The sequence below is a fragment of the Cariama cristata genome, unplaced genomic scaffold (genome assembly GCF_000690535.1).
Source record: "Cariama cristata isolate BGI_N322 unplaced genomic scaffold, ASM69053v1 scaffold2418, whole genome shotgun sequence".
Taxonomy (NCBI): Eukaryota; Metazoa; Chordata; class Aves; order Cariamiformes; family Cariamidae; genus Cariama; species Cariama cristata.
This window is the reverse complement of record NW_009630438.1, coordinates 4,393-25,470: the sequence shown is the minus strand read 5'-3', so window position 1 is coordinate 25,470 and position 21,078 is coordinate 4,393. Positions and strand designations below refer to the sequence as shown.

The window sequence follows — 21,078 nt, the reverse complement described above, 5'->3', positions numbered from 1 at the left end:
CACCCCGTCTTTTCCCCTTTCTTCAGTTAGAAGTTAATTCTAGTTCTGAAAGACACAAAAACTCCAGAAATCATGTTGTAATCCAAATAGTCATTGACTAATTACTGGAATGTTTCTTGACTTAATCAAAATTCTTTCTCCTGCTTATTCTCTGATATTCAAAATGTGTTTCATCTCTAGCAGTTCAGAAGCTTTGTCTGAACCCATAAAGCTGCTTTGATATCAGCAGCTCCTTCAGGTTTTTGGGTTTTTTTTGTTTTTTTTTTTTTTTTCCCCTAATGCTCAATATTGGAAACATTCATACAACACTTCACTGTTTCTCTTTTTTTGAAAGTTTTATGGTAAGTTTTTCTACTTGTGAAAATTATTTTAGCATCAAGCAGTAACATTTTAATCTCAGTAAATATTAAGGAATTGAGTATATTTAGAGCTGGTTATATGGATGTTGCATATCAGGACAAGAAATAAGTAGGTTATTAATTTGTAATTTAAAATGTATCTTTTTACACTCTGTACCCTCTCATTTCTTCTCAGTGTTACTGATTTAGTGCTGGACATCTTCATCCATAATTAATAAACGTAGTCTTTTTTTGAAAAATATTTTCCAGATGTAATCATGGTAAGGATATATATAACTACTGTCATAAATTCTTCATACTGAAAGTCAGTCTGACCACGTCCAAATCAAGCTCCATAGAATTTAAGTTTACATTATTATTATTTTAATCATCATCATTCATGCATTTTTAATAGTTCTCTTTTTTCCTACTAAAATCCTTATTTAAGCATGGACACTCTGTTGAAGCAGTCTACTCTTTAATTATCGTTTACTCTTCCTTTGATTTATTTAGACCTTTGCTTTCCTTGTTTGCTGACTTTACTTTCTTGATAAACTATTTGATCCTTACTTTGTATATGACAAAATATTGTAAAACAAGTTACTTCTTGTAATCCTTAGAATCAAAGTAGGATTTCAGTTCTTAAAATAGTAACTATTTTTACACTAAACCAAGACAGTGATAAAGGAATCTTTTTATCCATTAGAAAAAAGGTTTGATAAATGCTAAACTACCATTAAATTACAATTGTTACAAAAGCTAAGAGATTGAGTTATAAAAAATGAAAAGAAGTAGTATTGAACAAAATATCCAAGCTGCTTTCAAAAAACTTTAACACTTTGGATACATCTGTTCTTTAGTTACAAATCTAGTATTTTCACTGTTTAACAAGAGAAATAGTTATACTCTGATCCAAGGGTGCTATTGCAACTTGAATAAACACCTGGAGCTGGCTTTGAACTAGCTAGATAGGTTCTGAAGATAGCATAGAGCCACTGAGTTGACTACCAGTTTAGGAATATTTTTGGGGTACTAGTTAGAGTTGAATTCTTTCTTCTTAAATTAGAAAATTACGATAAGCAGAGCATAGCTATGACTTTTTGTCTCTCTGGCCCCAGGGAGATAATTTTTATATCCAAACTGACTGAATTTCCTGTAGAAGTAGTAATTAGGATCTTTTGTGGATAAAAGTAGGCGCTTTTTTTTTTAAGAGTTTCAGATGGAGATCTTGTTCACTAACTTAAGTAAATTCTTTTCTATTGATTGTGTGTCACCGAAGCTTTTTACTTACAGAGTAATAAAACAGATTTAGACTTAACTGAAATGTCTACCTTTTCATCGAGTAATGGGGAAATGCAAGAATTAGTCTTTCTGATCCTCTCTTGAAATATGTAGGTAGTGGGATAGCTGTGTTTGCTAGACTTGATTCAGTATTAGAAAGATTAAATCTTTATTTCAGTTCAGAAGAGTGATCTTACCAGTAGACCAGGGACTCTTTTAAGAAAGAACACCATCTTCTTCTTGTTTTCTTACTATGATGGAAGATTAACCACTGTGTAAGCAGGAACACAAGAGTCATAAGCTGAGAAAGAGAGCAGCCTAGAGGGACCCTGACTATTGCCTAGTAGTTGTCTTGGGAAGGGGCAGAACTGAGCTACTAACTCAAATTATATACCATAATTAAATGTTTGAGAAGCTATTTCCAGAACATCAGAATAGCTGTTTTTAGCCAACCTAGCTGCTTGTAACTAAATGTAAGTGTCTATACAAAAATATAGGTGTATGAGTGTTCAGGAAGCTCCAGGGAGTCTGGGGCTTCTTCAGATGTTCAGATGAAGGTGACATGTTTAGATTCCCTTGCCTATGTTCCCAAGACATTCACTTGTGTAAGTGTCCAGGAGCCCACATCGGGAGCTTGAACTCAGCTGAAGCTGAGTCCCACATCTAAATTCCTACTTCTGGCAAGTTTTCAGGCCAAGTAGTGTGTAAAGAGTTTAAGCTTTTCTTTTGTAATACTAGAAAACAAATTATCCATTTTCAAAATACTTTTTGTCTAGCATTAATAATTCTTGCCATTCTTTAGATGGATATGTTACACTTGAAATGCTTGTTCTATTTGCTTCTTAGGGACTATGCAGACAGAACACTATCAAGCATATTCTTTCTTTACAAATGGTATTTTTAAAAAAGCTACGGAAATGTTTGTAGAATCAGCAAAAGGTGCTAGCTAGCAGTATTGAATCACTTGCTTTTTACACCCTCAGTTATGTTAATTTGTGTGTTGCCTATTTACATTCTACTGTCTTCAGGGAGGATTATTGTCTTTGGAGTGTGTGGTAATGATGCATATGTAATACCATTGCCTACAATAATACAAGCAACATGGAATCTGAGATTTTTAAACCTATTTTTTTTCCTTGATAGAATTTAATAAAACATCTTCCTGAACAAGAACAATTGAATGCATTAGCCAAGTTCAAGAGCGAGTATAATAATTTGTCGGAGCCAGAGCAGTTTGGAGTTGTGGTGAGTTCTGTTTTGTTACTGCTTTTTTTATCCTTTCCTGAAATACAGTTTTAATATAATAATATATTAATATTAGAAACAATACGAGCTCATTCTTCCTAAATGTAAAGAAGTTCCAGACTAGGAGAAGAGTAAAAGTGCTGCCTTTTAATCAAACTTTTAGTGGACTTATCCATGCACATGGTTATTGGGATTCAATTTCTTTAAAAAAGTAATTTGGTAGAGTTTCTGGCTCATTTGATCTAGAAGTTGAAATGTTTGGAGAGGAGATGATAAAAGACAGAAGGTAGGAGGGGAAAAAAAAAACTGGTTAGGAAGAGTGAGTATGATAAAGAAAACAAAACAATCTCTTGCATTTTTACCTCTACCATAGTCTTTTAATATAAATTAGACTTTCTTGTGTCTTTTGTTTTATTCTGGCTGGGGCATGGCCTGAGAACTTCTGCTCATCTCTTTAAGAACTGCTGTTGAGACAAATATGAATCTTCTCAGTATAGCTGGTTTTGGGTTTTGTTGTGTGTTTTTTCTTTTTCCTTACAATTGTTTTATGGCTCATTTTTTTGCTATTCTTTTCAAATGAGGAGATTCGAACTTATACACAATACAAGACTTTCAGATTTATCTTTTAGGTGGGTGGTGTCTTGTAGTTATGGTATTTCAGAGAATTTGGAGATCCCATGTTAATTTTCTCTGAAGTTGTGATTAAGGGAACCATTTGACTGCCAATAAAGAGCCTAAGTAGTGAATAAATGGATAGTTACTACTTGTGCTGTACTAAAAAATTTTATAATGGAAACCTTTCATCCTGCTGGCTTTGAATTCAAAGTCAAGATTTGGTACTCTGAAAGAAACAGCTAGACGTGTACTGAGACACTGGCGTGCTGTTACTGTTACAGTATTGTATGTTTTACTTCAAGTGAAGTTAATTAACTTTTGTTGTTGACTTAAAGACATTGAGAGCATCACTCTAAACAGTTCAGGTTCCCTTCATGAGTGTGGCTTGTAGTGTTGTTTGTTTGTTTTTTGTAGTGACTGTGTGGGTTGCTTTTGTGGTTTCTGCAATTATGCTCTTTTTAAGTTATTTTGCACTTCTATGTTTTTTGTTCATTCACCAGTAGGTATAAAATAAATCCTTTATTACCCTTATCTTCTCTTCCAGACTTCAGGGTTTTTTTAGATAAACTACTTTATTTTTCTGTACATTCTTCCTTTCACTTACTCGAGGCTGATGTCTCAGAACATAGATATTATCATCCATTACTTTGGAGTTTGATTTTGGTTTTGGGGTTTTTTGTTTGTTTGTTTTGTTTGTTTTTTTGTTTCTTTTTTTTGACTTGCTCACATCCATGAACTATTTTTTGAAAACTATATTAAATCTGTTCATCTTACTGAGCACTTTAACTTAACTTTGTAGTATTATCTTAAGTTGATATTGTTTTGAATGCTGTATTTTGTTGCTTTAATTCTTGATGAAGTATGTTTGTGCTTGCTGAATTTTAAAAATCCAATTGCATTTTGTTTTGCTATAGTTCTTGTTTTGTACTTAGTTTTACTCAGTGCTATAAACTTCCTCCTGAAGTAATTTAACGTTCATATTATTTTCTTGGAGATTTCATAGATTGTGACTGATATTGGGTAATATATTCTATAAAATTTGTTAATGATGAAGATTATATTTGTGTTTAGAAGTGAGTAGTCATATGACAGCACACTTGAAATGTGAGACCCATCTGAGATGAATGGGTTTCAGCTAGATGATCATCTTGGTAAGTGACTGTTGATGGAGGGTTGGGTTCTTTGGTGTTTTTAAAATTTTTTTCCTGGTGCTTTCTCCAATGGGTAGTATAAGTATTATGTTGCTTTAGGACTTAAAACATTTAGCAATATTGATTTGTTTTGCAGGTAGTTCTCTACTACTGAGAAAAAAGTATTGATTTACAGAATATTTTTTTTTTCTAATTTTGGGTGTGGTCTATGTCATCATATCAAATAAACAAGGAGTAGATAATTTAGTAATGTCAATCTCATTTGTTTTCAGTGAAGTCGATATAACAATTACTAGTAAGATTTGTTAATCATGATCAATACTTTAAATGCAGTAGTCTGTTTAATGGATTTTCATTGGCAAACTGTTGCCATACCACCATTGCAGTCTTGCTGCTGAGTACAGGTGTCTATTTGACTTTCATCTGTTTGCGATCAACAATGATGCTTTGCATTTCAGACATTTTTCTTCAAAGGCTTTTGTTCTTACATAGTCTTATTCTGCCCTGGGAGATTTCATTACACTTAAGGTATACAATATAGCCTATTTCTTTGAGTCGCAGGCGTAAGAGGTGATAACGACACTGAAACACTAAACTATTTTGCTAAAATTTATTGGGCAAAAAAGAACTTTGGTTCTTGATGCGTAATGATTAAATATCTTTCTACCACACAAACAAGATGACAAAACACAGAACTGTTGCATTCCTTTTTGAATTTGTCTGTGATGCTTCCTTTTTTTGTTGTTGTTTTTTTTTGGGTTTTTTTTGGTTTTTTTTTTGTTTTCTTTTTTTTGGTTTGTTTTTGGTCCTCACAGTTGAAGACTGAATCAGAAACCACTGGTAAGGTTTTTAATATTGTAAGAACATGATAATTAAACTCACATCACGTATCTTATAAGTTTTTTGAGTATTCTAGTGAAAGAACAGTTGGAATCACAGAAATAATAAATTAGAAATAAATGTAGGGGTGTCAAGCAATAGTTTAGAATTTTTTTAGAAGAAAAATGAAAGGTATTGACTAAATGGTGATTTATCCCAGTTTAAGAAGATAGTTTTACTGAATAACAATTCAGATTTCTGAAATAAATAAATGGACTTTGGAAATCATTGTTATAAATAAAGCCCTTTTTTTAACCTCAAATTTTTTGTTTGACATTTCTAAATCAGGCCTGGGCAATTGTATGTGAGCTACAAAACTAATATTTACCTGACTGCACTTTTTGTGCTGGACTATGCTATATACCTTTTTTTGCAAAAGGTTTGTAAAAGAGGATGAGACGTGCATAAAGAATTTCCTGCACTGTTAGAGCAGTGTAAAGTAGTTCTTTTGTTTGTATGAAAGAGATTGAAGAGGAAATTTTTCTGTAGGACAAGTCTCATGTTTTAACCATCTGCAGTATTTTTCTGTTTGAAACACCTAATATTTGACACTTGTCATGTCCATTGATTCATATAGCAGTTGCTTTTCTTTTACTTTTTGTCATCTTTACTTTTTTGATAGTCCCAGATTTTTGTTGTCAGCCAGATTTAAAATTTTTAACTCTTGTTTTCTTCTTAATGTAAGCAGTTTTGCATTTAGGTTGTCTGTCTTTGCCAAATATTTATCTTTATCTCCTCAGTTTTTTTGACAAGTAGAAACACTTGTCCGTGTACTGTTACCTTCATTCATGCTTGCAGTAACTTCTTCCTCTCTGAATTTTTTGCTTCAAAAGTATGGTCCATGACAGTTCATGTCATATTCTTTAGAATGTATCTCACCTGTCACTTAGATATTTACTCTGCTGTGTCAATATATCCAATGACTCTTATCCAAATGTAAGTTTAGCTGTGTTCTTACTTATCTTTATCCCTGTTACAGCATTGATGGTTTATCTTTTTCTTGTATTCCACTGTCGATGATGAGCTCATTGCCGATTTTTGTCCTTCAATCTTCCTCATGTAAACAAATTTTCTACATTTTGTTTGTATTTCAATTTCCTTCTCACACTTTTTCTCTAGCTGGTAAAAATGCCTTGTTGTGATTGTGTGAAATTCTTTAAGGTTTGTCTCTTTCAAAGCTGCATTGTACAAAGAAGTGATCCTGTCTGCGTATGAAATTCTCAATTGCTTCTTCTAAAAACCGAAGCCTGCTAGCCTTGAGTGTATTTATCAGCTCTGTTGTTGTATCCTTTGACTGAAGCCCTGATGGCTTCACTGCCTTCGTTTTCTCTCATAGGTCCATGAAATACTGGACAATTTCCTGCCAGAAGTTGAAGAGTTTCTCATATTCACTTTCATGTAATTATATTGTCCCCTGTTGTAGTTATTATTTGGTCATCTCCAGTTTCAGCTTCGTTTTGACTTCAATGGTTTTGTCTGGGTGGCACAGCACAATGTCTGTCTTGAGCATTGATAGCCATGAAACATGTGTCCAGTTACAGCTGAGGCAGAAACCAATATGCATAGCTCTTCTAGCTGTGTGGTTGGTTGGCTGGTTTTTGTTTCCTTGTTTGTTTTTTACCTCTTAGTATAACTCTCAGAGTATTCTGTTGCTCCTGGAAAGCCACACGGCCTTTCTCTGTCTATGTGAGCTAAGCTAACATGTAACATTGCTTCAGTTCTACTCCCATTAGAGTATGTTTTTCCTTTGTACTCTGGGCACTGACAGTGTTGTCATGAGTCTACTGTTGACTCACCTGGGGACAACCCTGCTTTTCTTATCTCTTGCTTAGGCCATCTAAAGCCCCAGTTTGGCTGCTGGGTGAAGACACTGATAACTTCAGAAAAAGTAACGTTCATTTAGATATTCTCTTGAGAGAAACTTAAAAGAAGAAACACCACCATGGGTAATCATAAGTATAAAGAACAGGTAAAATAAAGGGATTTGGACCATGGAGGTGCAATTCAACTTCACAGGAAGAGAATTTAGGGATGACAACATAAAAGAAAAATTTAGGTATGTTGAAGAAAGCAGAAGCTAAAAGTTTGTAGATCAGCTGGTTCATTGGGAAACATGACTTGTAGTTTTTTCTGCAAGAATTCTCTTCTGAGTTATGGTTATCAATTGTATAGGAATTTTTGAAAATAATAACAAAAAGAAGTAATGGAGATCATTTGTTCAAATACAGCATGATTAAGAATGTGATCTGATAATACAGTGGTATTAATTTCAAACAAGCAAGGGCATTTTAAGAAATATAGTGTGAGAAAAGAAACAATAAGTGCTTATTTGAGAGACTGATGGAGAGCTGAAAAACAATTGTTCGTTATAATTCTTTTTAATAAAGCTATAATAGATACATGTGAGTCAACATTTATTCAGTGCTTTTTGAATGTAAAATATGCAAGTACTGAAGATTATCTTCTATTATTGTTAATTTGTATTAATTAGATCTGAGTCTGAGGGTTTTTTTCTGAGCTATTAAAATTGTAAGGGTCGTGAAGCAACTGATAAGGGCATCTTATTACTTGCTTGTTTAAAGTAAACTTTCTGAACTTTCTTCTAAGTTGAAGGCTAAACACAAAAGAGAAGTTACCGTAACCTAAAGCTTTTAAGTTTTAGATTGGGCATCTAAAAATGTGTATAGAAAAAAACCTCTCAGTGTGAGATTCTATGGAGAAGGAAAAGTGATTTTTACTTAGAAAATCATGATGTCAATTGATTTTTACCTGCTCAGTCTCTTACAGATTTAATTCACTTGTGCTGTCATACCCAAATTCTTCTGAGCACCACCATGTTCATGTCCAAGCAGTCTGGCCAGGATCACTGCTGTGCAGCACAGATGTCAAGGGACTCTCTCAACACCATATTATGTCTCTGTAGTGGTTCTTCATTGGTGACAGCAAGGCTTTTTGGACAGATCTTTTATATGATCAGAAGTCAACGGTTGCCATGAGGTTGTCTTTATCTCAGAATCTCCTAACTTCAGCTTCTTGTAAATCTTGGCCAGGTTGCTGTCCACTGTTTTCTTTCTGTTTGGAATCTACATTTAAATACGTGCTCACAGTTTGCTGGTGGGCTAATATGAAAAGGAATAATCACAGAATATCTTGAGTTGGAAGGGAGCCATAAGGATCATTGAGTCCAACTCCCTGCTCCTCACAGGACTACCTAAAATTAAATCTTATGACTAAGAGCATTGTCCAGACACTCCTTGGACTTTGACAGGCTTGATACCATGACCACTTCCCTGGTGAGCCTGTTCCAGGGACTGACCACCCTCTCAGTGAAGAACTTTTTCCTAATGTCCCGTCTGAACTTCCCCTGGTGCAGCTTCATTCCATTTCCTCGTGTCTCATCGCTGGTCACCAGAGAGAGGAGATCAGCATCTCCCCCTCTGCTGCCCTCTTTGAGGGAGTTGTTGACTGTGATGTCACCCCTCAGCCTTCTCTTCTCTAAGCGGAACAAACCAAGTGACCTCAGCTGCTCCTCAGAAGTCTTGTCCTCGAGACCTTTCACCATCTTGGTCTCCCTCCTCTGGACACACTCTAATAGTTTGATGTCCTGCTTATATTGAGGCACCCTAAACTGCACCCAGTACTGGAGATGGGGCTGCACCAGTGCGGTGTAGAGTGGGACAACCCCCTCTGTCAACCATCTGGCTACGCTGTGCTTGATGCACCCCAGGGCACGTTTGGCCCTTTTGGGTGCCTGGGCACACTGTTGACTCCTATTCAACTTGCCACTGCAACCTGCTGAGAATGGTGTCCTGAGACAAAATACAGTTCATTCTGTTGACCCTTGTGCTGCTGTGTCTTCTGCTGCTGTACATACACACATTTCTATTCGTACCAACCTTAATATTTCTGTTGAAGAACGATACAGCAGGAAGGAATCACATCGACCTAATGGTATAGCCAGAGTAAAACGGGCTTTTGTGAATGTTTGTCCTGCAGACAGGAAGTGCCACTGAGGAAAAAGATGATGTTGAACTCTTTTTAATCACTTCTAAAAATCTGTTCAGCAGAATCATGCACTTGAAAAAAAACTTGTTGATAGACAACTCTCCTTATTTGTAGAGTAAATATGGTGTTTGAAAGAATATGAGAATGATAAATTTACATCTCAAGTATTTCAGATATGTTGACATAATTTACATTTCAAACAATACTTCTTTTTTTTTTCAGGGGGTAGTTGGATGCACTATGCTTTCTTTGTGTCAGAAGCATCATAATTCAGATTACAGTAACCATCCTCTTGTTATATTGCTCTATTGTGACTGACCCTTGAATAATTTCTTTTTTTGCTGAGTACTTCTTTTTGCTAAAAACTTTTTGACGAGTATAGGTTGCTTAATGAGAGTGAAAAACATTTTAGGAACACCAGTGACTCAAGATTTAAATGGCAGTGATTATACAGTTAAAGTCTATAGTTAACAGAGCAGTTCTGGTAAAGAACAGTGGATTGTAATGGATCAGAAGTCAGACATGAATCAGTTGTGTCCTCATTTTGCAGCCAATAAACGTACATGAAACTGAAATGTATAAGTACAAATATAGCCTGTAGAACTTCTGAATTTTCCTCTCTTCACCACTGCTGGAGCCCCAGCTAGAATATTACTTTCAGTTTGGAGATGTTTAGTACATCAGTTATAAATGTGTGGACCAAACCAGAGACTCCAGAGATGACTAATGATGATAGCTATAGGAAGATGTGATACGAAGAAATACTATTTGTAAGTTCTTTAACTTAAGACCAGGGCAGACTGTTCTCACAAAATATGCATAGGAAAAATGGAAAAAGGAAGGGAATAATTTTTCATGAATACTGATAGTTGGTACGGCAGTATGTAACAGGCTTACATTTTTGACAAAAACAGATGCAGGTTAGATAATGGGAATATTTTTCTAATAGTGGGAATAACAAAACAATGGAATTGACTGACTAGGGAGACTATGAAGGCTGTAATCAGACATCTTTATGAGCGGGCACCCTTTTTGTGTGACATAAACGTTTGGTTCGCCCATAGGAAAGCAGAATGGAGTGAAGGATGTTTCCATGCTTGTTCTATACATACACTAACCAAAATGTCCAAACACAGTAGCATTTCAAATAGCTTATGGCATACAAACATTGCAATTAGGATGATATCACTACTTAATGAGATATTTTTAAGAACATCTTTCTGATGAAAATAAACACTTTGCACCTAGGATATCATATCACAAATCTCAGTTAAAACCTGGGTCATAGCACGATTATCTATCTCTGCCTTTACTAAGCAAGCTACCCGGAAATTGGTCTCAAACTGATAAGGTGGATTTTATTAGAAGATTAATGGTAAGGAATTGGTAACACAGAATGATAATGCATTTGATGAGTTACGCTTACCTCAGGTTTTGTGCACATAAGTTATAATATTAATTCAGAAAAAGATTCTGGAATGACCAAGATTTACTTGAATTTATCTGCATTGCTGTCTTATGCTGAAAATACTTGAGGCAAATGTTGGATGGATTTAATTTTTTTTTTTTCTTGCTCTTTAATATATTTTGTATTTGAAAGGAAGTAAAATAATGGTTGATTAAAATAGCTTGTTGCAGGTGATAACTTGGAGAATGGGCATAGCTTTTGCATTTTATATGAGGTCCTGAAATCCTTTATTCTTTTAGATCTGTAATTGTTGTTTTGCATATGCAGTCCTTCGTGTCCTTAGCGGCTTTTCCTTTTTTGTACTAAAATAATTTGGGTAAAAATAGTGGCCAAAACTGTCCACATTCAGTTCTCAAATTTTTATATTGCTTTTGAATATTATTCAATATTTTGAAGGCAACTTTCTTGAACTATCTTGTGTCCCAGTCTTTTTAGCAGTTGTGGGGATGATAAATCATTAGATGGCATTTTAAGGCTGTGTCTGCACTAATTGACTAAAAAGCACCAGAGAATGCTTTTGGACATTGAACCTTAATTGTCCATAGTGCTAATTTGTTAGAATAGACATTCTGCTTTTGGCCTGTGCAGAATTGCGCTTTCCCAAACGATTTCTGGGCATAGTTTGGGAGATAGCAAGAGATCTCGTGAGCTGAGCATCCAGGCAGACAGTTGAGGACTCAATAATAAGAGAGAGGCGATAGGTTTATTAGGGCAAATTATAGTTTACAAAGCACATCTTCTCTTTTTCATCATGGGGGAGACAGAGCAGCACATCATAGGGAAGCTGGGTAAAAGCATGTTCCGGCTATTCAGAACTTGAGTGTCTAGCAGGCATCCCTGCACCTCTCAGGCCTGACGTCTCAAAACATATTTGGAGGCACAGGTGTGATGTAAAAATCTTTATGGTTATAATTTCTAACAAAGATAAGAAACTGATGTAAATCATTTGAGTAGAACAGTTCTTGATAGGACAATAGGATAAAAGGAAGAAGTAGATCTGAAACCAGGGACCAGAAAACTTTAGTGGGCTGATTGCCCCGGAAACTTGTCTCTACTGCATGAATCACCTAGAAATGTGTCCTTAAGGTGAATTTAGCTCATTATAATCTGAAAACCACACCTCCAGTACTAAAGCTAACCGCCTTCAAGTAAAGACTTCTACCCACTGAATATGCACAGTACATTCAAAATGCACTGTACCTTTAATTTGAGAGGAGAGAAAGTTAAACCAATCACAGATTAGCCAAGTAGTGATATAGATTAATTATGTAAATATTACCTGGATAGAATTGTATAAACAATCTTATCTTTTTGACTTGTGTGTGCTAGCTTTGTGGCATCACCCCCTAGCACCCCTTTCTGCGCAGAACTGCTACTAAATAGCTCATACCTCGACTCTGTATGTTACTGGCTTGCACACCGGCTAAATGAACCCTGACTTTTGGGACAACAGATGTGCATGGCAATGTTTGGTTTCATATCATGTGTCTGTAGATCTTTGCCCCCATGCTCCCCAATTTTGGGGTGCAGGTTATATACATGACTGCCAGAATACTCAAAATTTAATTGATTGCTTAGAGAGTTGCATGTTGTTATGATAGGTTAGGCTTTCTTGCTGCTCCAGCTAAGAATATTCTGTAACTATAGTTCCCCACCAACTCCCCAGCAGCGCACATCCGCCTCTCCCCACTCTCTTGCTGACACAACAATGCCAAGGCTTTGGGCCTATCCCTGCCAATGATCCTATCCCAGCCAGGAACCCTTCCCAAAAGTAGTTCTGATTGTTATGCTGCATGGAGGCAGCTGAATCAGGTAGTAAACACGTAAACTCATCAGTGCATGTAATCCTTAGTGATGTAAAATAGTCCTGGACATATTTAATTCATTAATATGGTTTTAAATCCATAAATGCAATTCCACTTAAAAAATCATTATTTTGGTGTCCTTTGTAAACACTTTTGATGTAACAAGTTGTTAATACTTGTCAGGATGCTACTAGTGGACATTTGACCTTGGGTGTAGGCAAATGTACTAGTAGTCTCACACCTGAGAATGGTGTATCAAGAGCCACATGTGATAGCTCCTGCTTTCTTTCTTTTCTTAAAACTTCAGATATTTGGAAATATGTTACCATATTGTCTGGGAGTGGAAAAAAAATAAACAAATTTTTTCTTGATCACTTTTATTTATTCAAAGATAAAATTGAGGGAATTATGAAATACTGTTTCAGAAATAATTAATGCCCAGACCTTGTGAAATACACTGATAGCTAACCCAAATAGAATTTGGCAAGCAATCCTCATGTGGCTTCACAGCTTGTTCATTGATGGATGTGTTTTTAATGAGTTTGTACCAAAGGATAAGATTTCACTAGAGTAAATTGAAGATTAGAGTGAGGCTTGATGAAGGCTAGTTTGTCTTAAATAATTCAGCAGACACTTAAGATGATCAATTCCATATTCAACTGATGGTTTCACCTGTATGTCCTCATTGAGGATAACTCAGAATGTATTAATGTTTTTCACTGTTGACTGAAAAATATCATACTATCACTATATCTGCAGAGGTGTACTCTGCCTTTCCTAATACCTGATGCTTGGACACAGCCATACCTAGGGATATTTCAGTTTGTTTAAAATCCTGAAGTGGTGAGGTGCGTCTATGCCATGAGATATTTTGATTGTGTTAATTTCTATCGGTAAACTTTACCTTCTATTGTCTTGTAGAAGTCAGGTGTATCAGCTGCTCTGTTTTGTCAGTGTTCTCTATCAGTAATTCCAGCCTTTCCAGCAGTGTTGCCAAAGATTAACTTTATATTATATGCCATCTGTGACAGTTAAAAAAAAATCTTTATGACAAATTGCAGTCAAGTTACTTACGTTGTTTAGAGGGAGAACATTCTTAACTCCTGTAGTGTTGGTATCTTTCCAACCTTGAACCTGAATACAGTGAAGAACCAGGCTCCAGAAATATCTTCTGAAAGTGGTCATTATGATCTGCACTGATCTGAGTGTTTGCAGTTACCATTGATTGGATTGGATTATGTTAGTTCCTCTGTATCACTGAAAGATTGTGATGCTGAATCAGAGGAATGTTCCTGTAAAAGCTTCAGTACCAGCAGGTCTCACTTTTATCCTTATTCAGTTCTGATAAAACTATTTTGAGTAGCTAATCTGAAGAACAGGTTAAAAAAAAATTGTCTTATTGTTTTATGATGTTAATTCAGATGGCTGGAAGTGGCTTGTTGTTGTTTCTTCTAGCACACATATAGGCTATCTCTTCCAGTTTTCTCCTTGGCAGATATCTCTACGACTTCAGATCAGTAGAGTTGTTTGTCTGAAGGGTCCTCGTTTTTTGCCTCCAGCATTCACTTGGCAAATTCCTTTAAATGTCTCAAGAGCCTGTCCTGAATCTGATTTGATGCTTTTGCTTCACTAGAAATGTAAGCAATCCTCTAATGTTCATGTTGTGATTTGAACATCTGCAGAAAAACACTTCTGTTTTGATTAAGGACCATGATGGGTACATGTTCCTGCCATTTTGACTCTTAAGCAACTTCAAGTGTTTCTTGTAATTTAGCCACCTAAACTGAGCGAGGCATCCAAATGACTGGCTAATGTAGGGCAGCTGTGCTGAAAGAATCTTGAGGCTAGTCAATACCTCTTAGATCCCTAGAGCTTGAAATTACTATGCAGATATTTCATCTGTTCCATCTTCAGACTTTAGAGCTCACTGGAGCTCCTATGGAGATGAGTGGCTTTAGGACTTACTTTCCCTGTGATCATTTTGTAGAACTGGGGAACTTTCTCCCAGATATGCAAGCTGTCTTCCACAGCATTTACTTATCTGACACTTTATGTCAGACTGTTTTTGCCACAGATTATCTGTGGTTCCAAATACACTGAATAATAATATGGATAAAAATTCCATAGTCATTATTGAATTCTGTATTTACAGGTCTATAGAAGATCTACAGTGGAATGCTTTTTTCATATCAGTACTGTCATCATCATAGAGACATACATTCTTGCTTAGGAAACTGAACACCTTGTTGGGTCAGTAGACAAGACTATACTGAATATGAAAGTGCTAGAGAGAGATCTGAGCTTTTTTGAAATGGGTCATGTCTGTCACATCAAAGGCATGATGTGCTATTGTGGTCAGTACCACTGTGTATTGCTTAAATAATTAAGTAGCATCAAATTCCACTTTTATGTTGGAGTTGTTATGGTGGTTCAACCTGATGGAAAGTACTAAGCCTGCTGTCATGGTTTTCCGACATTCCCATCCAGATCTCGATCATCTGTCTGTACCTTCATGGCCTACATGTTGGTAGACTCAAAGTAATATTGTAAATGTACTTTTCATTAGGAAATGGATTCCTGGTAGTAGCCATATAGATGATGTGGCATTTATTTTAGAGCTAAGCTGATCAGATTTTTCTATCTGGAATACAACTAGATCTGTTTTACTTTTAGAATCTTTTCTCCATTTGGTTTGATATTGTATTATTCCATTTTAAATTCTTCAATGATTTCTGCCCTTGAGTTCTGGTATAACTTTATTTATTTATGCTATCTGGCTTAATTAGAGGTTTTACAGAGGATTTTTACCTATATTAAACTCTTGATTTGGTTTCCCATGAGGAACGCTCTTCAGTCTAGTGGCATCTGCTCCATATGTACCTTTTAATGAAAATAGCTTTGCTGACATCTGTTAGGTCTGCTAAAAATAGAAGAATTTGGGAAGTTCAGACCCTCCCACTCTTGGATGATTCCTTTTTAGGAAAATATCGTTATCTAAATTGAACTTGGAGAAACAAAAGTAGTCTCTGCATTCCATTCTGATCAAGATGTAAGTAAATCTAAATGTATTTTTTGGATCAAAAACAATCACCTTTTTCTTTTCATAATAGAACGTACCTATCTGTGAATTTCAGCATGAAGACTGTAAACTCAATTTATTTTGACAGCTGTGTTGTAGCCCCCATTGGCAATTTGGTTGTATTTCTTAAGACAGGTGACTTCTGGAGTATTCAAAAGGGATGCCCCCATTTCTGAGATCTGCAGGCTGGCCTTGCCAGTCGATGTTTGTTGAACATAATGCCACCAAAAACAGTACCAGGGATTTTCTGCACTGTACATCAGTGCACTGTCATCCACAAGATAAGAGAAGACCTGTGTGCAGCTGGGAGGTAATTGGTATGTGTTGCCCCTGTGTAATTTACAGTACACTCCCTTCTTTTCTGTCCCAAATATCCTTCAGGAACATCTTGCAATTTGCAAGAAATTGAGTCAGTGGTGCAAATTCGAGCTGTTTATAATTCAAGCTGGAGATAGAGAGTTGCAGGACATACCCTCTGTCAGTGCTAGTAAGGCTGAAAAGTCATCAGTTCAATTGTTTGCATGTATACATATCTACATTGTAAGTATACAGACTTACTGATTTCTCGTAAGTAATTTTAATTTTGAGTTGGTGGTTATTGACTTTATTATCATTTATTTGGGAAAAAGAGTGTCAAAGATGAAGCAAGATGTACTATTTTCACATAGCCATAAAAACATCTCAACAAAATTACTGTTCCATTATTGTGGATTGACTTCCCATACATTGAAATAATGTTTGGTCTTTCCAGAATGCTGGTAGTCTTCACTAAGATTTGGGCATGGTGATTGCCCATTTCAAATTGAGCAGGGTGTTCTTTTTTTCTTGTTTAAATGTGATTAAAGGTCTGTTAAGGTATCAGTCCTTACTTACTTGAAATTTTTTTTCTGCTTTTCAAGTGCCTTAACCTAAAGATAAGTGTTAGCAATTCACACTTTTTACCTGTGCACTCTGTAGAATTCACTCATGCTGCAGTGATGTAAATCATGTTTTCCATAGGGGATACCCTTCCAGTTTACTCTTTTAGTCGACTGGGCTGTAACTGATATTTTAGTTTTTGGATGGGAACACTTTCAGGTGGTCTGACAGCCTCAGCACTGTTGATCCTTTAAGGAAGGTATACTGTGAAACTGGAACCCTTGCACTGTTTTTCTCTACGAGCTTGTGGGAAGAATGAATTACATTCAGTGATCAAAATGTAATCTCAGTGTAACTTCTGAGACATGTTCCTTTACTTGACATCAACAAAGCAGACAGTGAAGATACACATTTACCAGATGGCAGTCTTGGACATGCCTTCTGATTTATCCTATATTTGAGAGAAAAACCTCTCTTTGCTATTGGATAAAGGGCTGTGAGAGCTACTACTGGACATCTCAACTCAGCTGTCAATTCCCCGTTGGACTTGCACATAGTGAGAATGTTACTTGACAAATAGAACAATTAGTTACCCATACACCGAGTTCTCTGACGTGTAGTCCACTCACTCTTTAGCTTTCCACTTCAACTTCCCTTTTTAGTAATTTGGTTGTCTGTTTTCAGGATTCCACTATAAGGACATAAGTGGACTTATGTACTTATACTTTTTTATACTTTATATATAGGACATGAACATAAACCTCTCAACATTGCAACACTTAAATTCTTAGCATGTCTTGTGATAATGTGTATAGATTTTTCAGTTTGAATATATTTCAAAGCCATATGTTGCTAAGGGAACTCTCCAGCTCCTCCCTTCTCAATTACTGACTTAGCAAACAGGTAAACAAGTAGTACCAACAACATACTTTGTACATGAACTATGGATGTCAGAGTGTTTAAAAAATAGTAATAAAAAAAAGCCTAATGGCATTTCTGTTACATTTCTGGCATGTGCTTCTGTTTCTGATTTTTAAATTTACATATTTCTGCATCCATCCTCAACACTTACCTACAGAACTTCTTAATTTGTTGTTCAACTGGTTCGGATGAAAACTTTGCATCTTTCATGCATTTGTGCTTGCTCATATTTGTGCAACGCATCTTTGTGATCTAAATTACCTGATTATTTAAGTTTCAAGAGTCTGTCTGTCTGAGAAGCCAGGAGTCAAGAAAAAAATGTATCATCTGCTGGTTCTGTAGTATCCTGACTTTGGTGGCATTTAAAATCAATGCAACTTACACTTTATTTTGTTAGTTCCCATTGTTTAATATTAATGATCATCTCTGTTGCACCCTGAGTAGGGACAAATATTAAAAATCTGGATAATTTCAATGGAGTTTTGTGGTTTTTCTAGTCTAGTCTCAAATTCTCCTGGCTGAACAGAGAACAAAACTTAAAATTAAGAATATTATTCTCAATATGCTGAGAAGTAGTAGTACATATATAAATCTAGTAAGTGAATTGTTTGAGGAAATGCAGTTAATACTGATTCTTCCTGATGGAGCTGGGAGAATGACTTTGTGACACCTGCATCTATTCTTTTAGGTATTTATTCTTAAATTAGGTGTAAAGTTGTAAGAGCACGATGTTTATTTTAGGTGGATTTTAGGTATTTCCTTTTCTATTTCACTGTGAAATGCCCTATTTGAATTCAAGTCCCATTATCTGTGCTTACCTGTTCTTAAGTAAGAATTTTACCACGCTATTGGATGCTATTTAGTGTATGATAAGTACAGAATATCTGCCTACCGTTGATACTGAGCTACTGTTCAAACTATAAACATTTTAGTGTTTTACTTCAGGACCAGTCTGGAGGCAGGCTGTGGACTAAAGCTCAGTAGTGGAGTTGATTTTTCAAACTAGTTTCATCTCAAAGGCATCCTGTTTGTGTCCTCTGCTGTGTGATGAAAACCAAAGTGTGGTTAGTGGAAGGGATTGCTTATCTTACTTAAGGATTAGACAGCCTTCAGTATCAGTTTAAGGTAACTTGTTTGACTTTACACTGAAAAGGATGAAGAGTGTCACCATTCTTCTTTTCACTGAGTCTATTGTGGAATAATCAGCACCAAATGACTTGTGCAGGTTGCACCGTCAGAGCTATGTTTGAATTGATAGACTGGATATGGATTGAGAAATATTCTGTAAAACCTTAGGTATCACGGGTTTGGAGGGGGATATTTCCACTTTAAAGGCAAACTTAAGGCCACTATATGAAACCTATTACTTTGTAGAAAAAGTGCCAATATTACTGCCTCTTCTCTTGCATTGAGAAATACTGATTGCTCAAAACCGTAATATGTGTTTTTTATTTAAAAAAACAAACAACCAAAAAAACCCCAAAGCAGCCAACCAACCAAAAAAACCCCACAAAACCCCTTAGTTTAGGATTAGAGCAATTGTGAAGGCATTATTGTCTTGAACCTTGCCTTGAGAAGGACAAATATAAGTATGGGGAAGAAGGTGTTCCGGAATTCATCAAACTGATGAGAAAACAGGGACAGGGAAAAATGAGGGAAGAAGGTCATGGAAGAATTTGAGACAAGTGTTCCTCACGTGAAAACAGAACCAGAGCAGGGAGGAAAAAAACCTTCCTGCTGTGAAAGAAGGAAAAAGCAAGGAACATATAATGCCTGGTAGGGAGAAAAGGAGCAAGAATGGAAAACAGAAGGCTTCTGGGATTGTATGTGATGCAAACCTAAAAAATGTTTGCAGATTTCTGTGATAGAGTTGAAAGGATTACTAGTAAGTTTGAAGCTTGAGAGATGGAACAATTTAATTTATTTAATGCATTTGATGTTCCTTGATTTAAAGAAGCAATAAAATTTGGAGTATTGTTTTAATATAGTAAATAATATGCAAAGTATCTCTGGCATGAGAATTCAGTGACCTAAGCTATATGGGAAGATTGAAACTTCTGTTGAAAATACTGAACTGGTAAACTGTGGAAAAAGCCAAGTCTTTTGCATATGATCTATAAAAGCTACTATTTTCCTGGGAGCATTCTGCTTTACCTAGTTAACTCTTAGTATACAGGAATAAAGTGGGGTATGAATACTGGTATATATTAACATATCCTATAATAAGAGTTTCATAGCTGAGACTTTTCAAAATCGTTATTTTCCTGCAAGTTTATAGGAAGTTCTTATTGAAATCATCTTTTAAATGTTTGCACCAGAAAATTAAATTTGCCTTGTTTTGGTACATCCTGAATTACACAAAATTTGTGAACCCCTTTTATTACTTTGCAACTACTGGGTCATAAACTTGGATTAGTTTTATAGGATTTGGTATACAAGTTGACAGATGTGATATATGATGACACTTTATCTTTTATTACTTACACATACTAGTTATTGGGAAAGGATGGAGGCAGTTAGTATTAACCACAAGATGGGATTTCAGTTGCTTACCCAAGTGTCTCTCATTCATTCATTCATTTGCTATCAGTTATAGCAGGTATATTGCTTCTTCAAGCCTGTCACACCAATAAATCATTTCAGATTGTATGTATTTGTACAGTGCCAAAGTGTACCATGAATTTTAAAGGAAATCTCCTATTTTCTTTTCAATCAGATGAGCAACGTGAAGAGACTACGGCCACGACTCAGTGCTATTCTTTTTAAGCTTCAGTTTGAGGAGCAGGTGAACAACATCAAACCTGACATCATGGCTGTCAGTGCTGCCTGTGAAGAGATAAAGAAGAGTAAAAGCTTTAGCAAGCTGCTGGAACTAGTATTGTTAATGGGAAACTACATGAATGCAGGTTCTCGGAATGCACAGACCTTTGGATATAATCTAAGCTCCCTATGTAAAGTGAGTTTTCAATTGTTCATGTTGAGTATTACATTCACTTTTTAATTTGTTTTTATTACACTACTTAAATACTTTGTTTTGATGTTTTTCCTGCAGTTAATTAGTTTTCTTTTTTTTTTTCATAATTCTTAGCATTAGTTTATGGTTTGCACAATACAGCTAATCTCTGTACAGTCATCCTGAGACTGACTTGCATTTAAACTTTTAGAAGATTCCATTTTGAGAGAATAATAGTAATAAAAAAACCAATAAATAAGGTTATGAAAAGACCATGTCACTGTGATCATAGTAGTGTTGTAGTCTTACATGTCTGAGCACTTCTAAGACTGTCACATTTTAATCTGTTTTAACACAGTTACATTTCCTCTTTTACATAAATTTTCTTGTTATCTGATTCTCTTTTTACTGTTGCTCAGTTTCATCAGTTCCCTGTTTTCTCTAAATTTCCTTACATGTTCGCTCTTTCAACTTTTGTGT

The 21,078-nt window shown here is 35.7% G+C and overlaps 1 protein-coding gene across 1 annotated transcript in view; it reads left to right on the top strand.

Moving 5' to 3' along the window:
• The window catches only part of DIAPH3 (diaphanous-related formin 3), a gene marked incomplete at both ends in the record, with an annotated part of 66,282 nt that extends 45,681 nt beyond the window's left edge, over positions 1-20,601 (top strand). The window contains 2 exons of the mRNA XM_009705513.1: positions 2,763-2,864; positions 20,362-20,601. Of these exons, the coding sequence (XP_009703815.1) occupies positions 2,763-2,864; positions 20,362-20,601 (342 nt within the window). The remainder of the gene's footprint in view (positions 1-2,762; positions 2,865-20,361) is intronic.
• Positions 20,602-21,078: the final 477 nt, after the last annotated feature.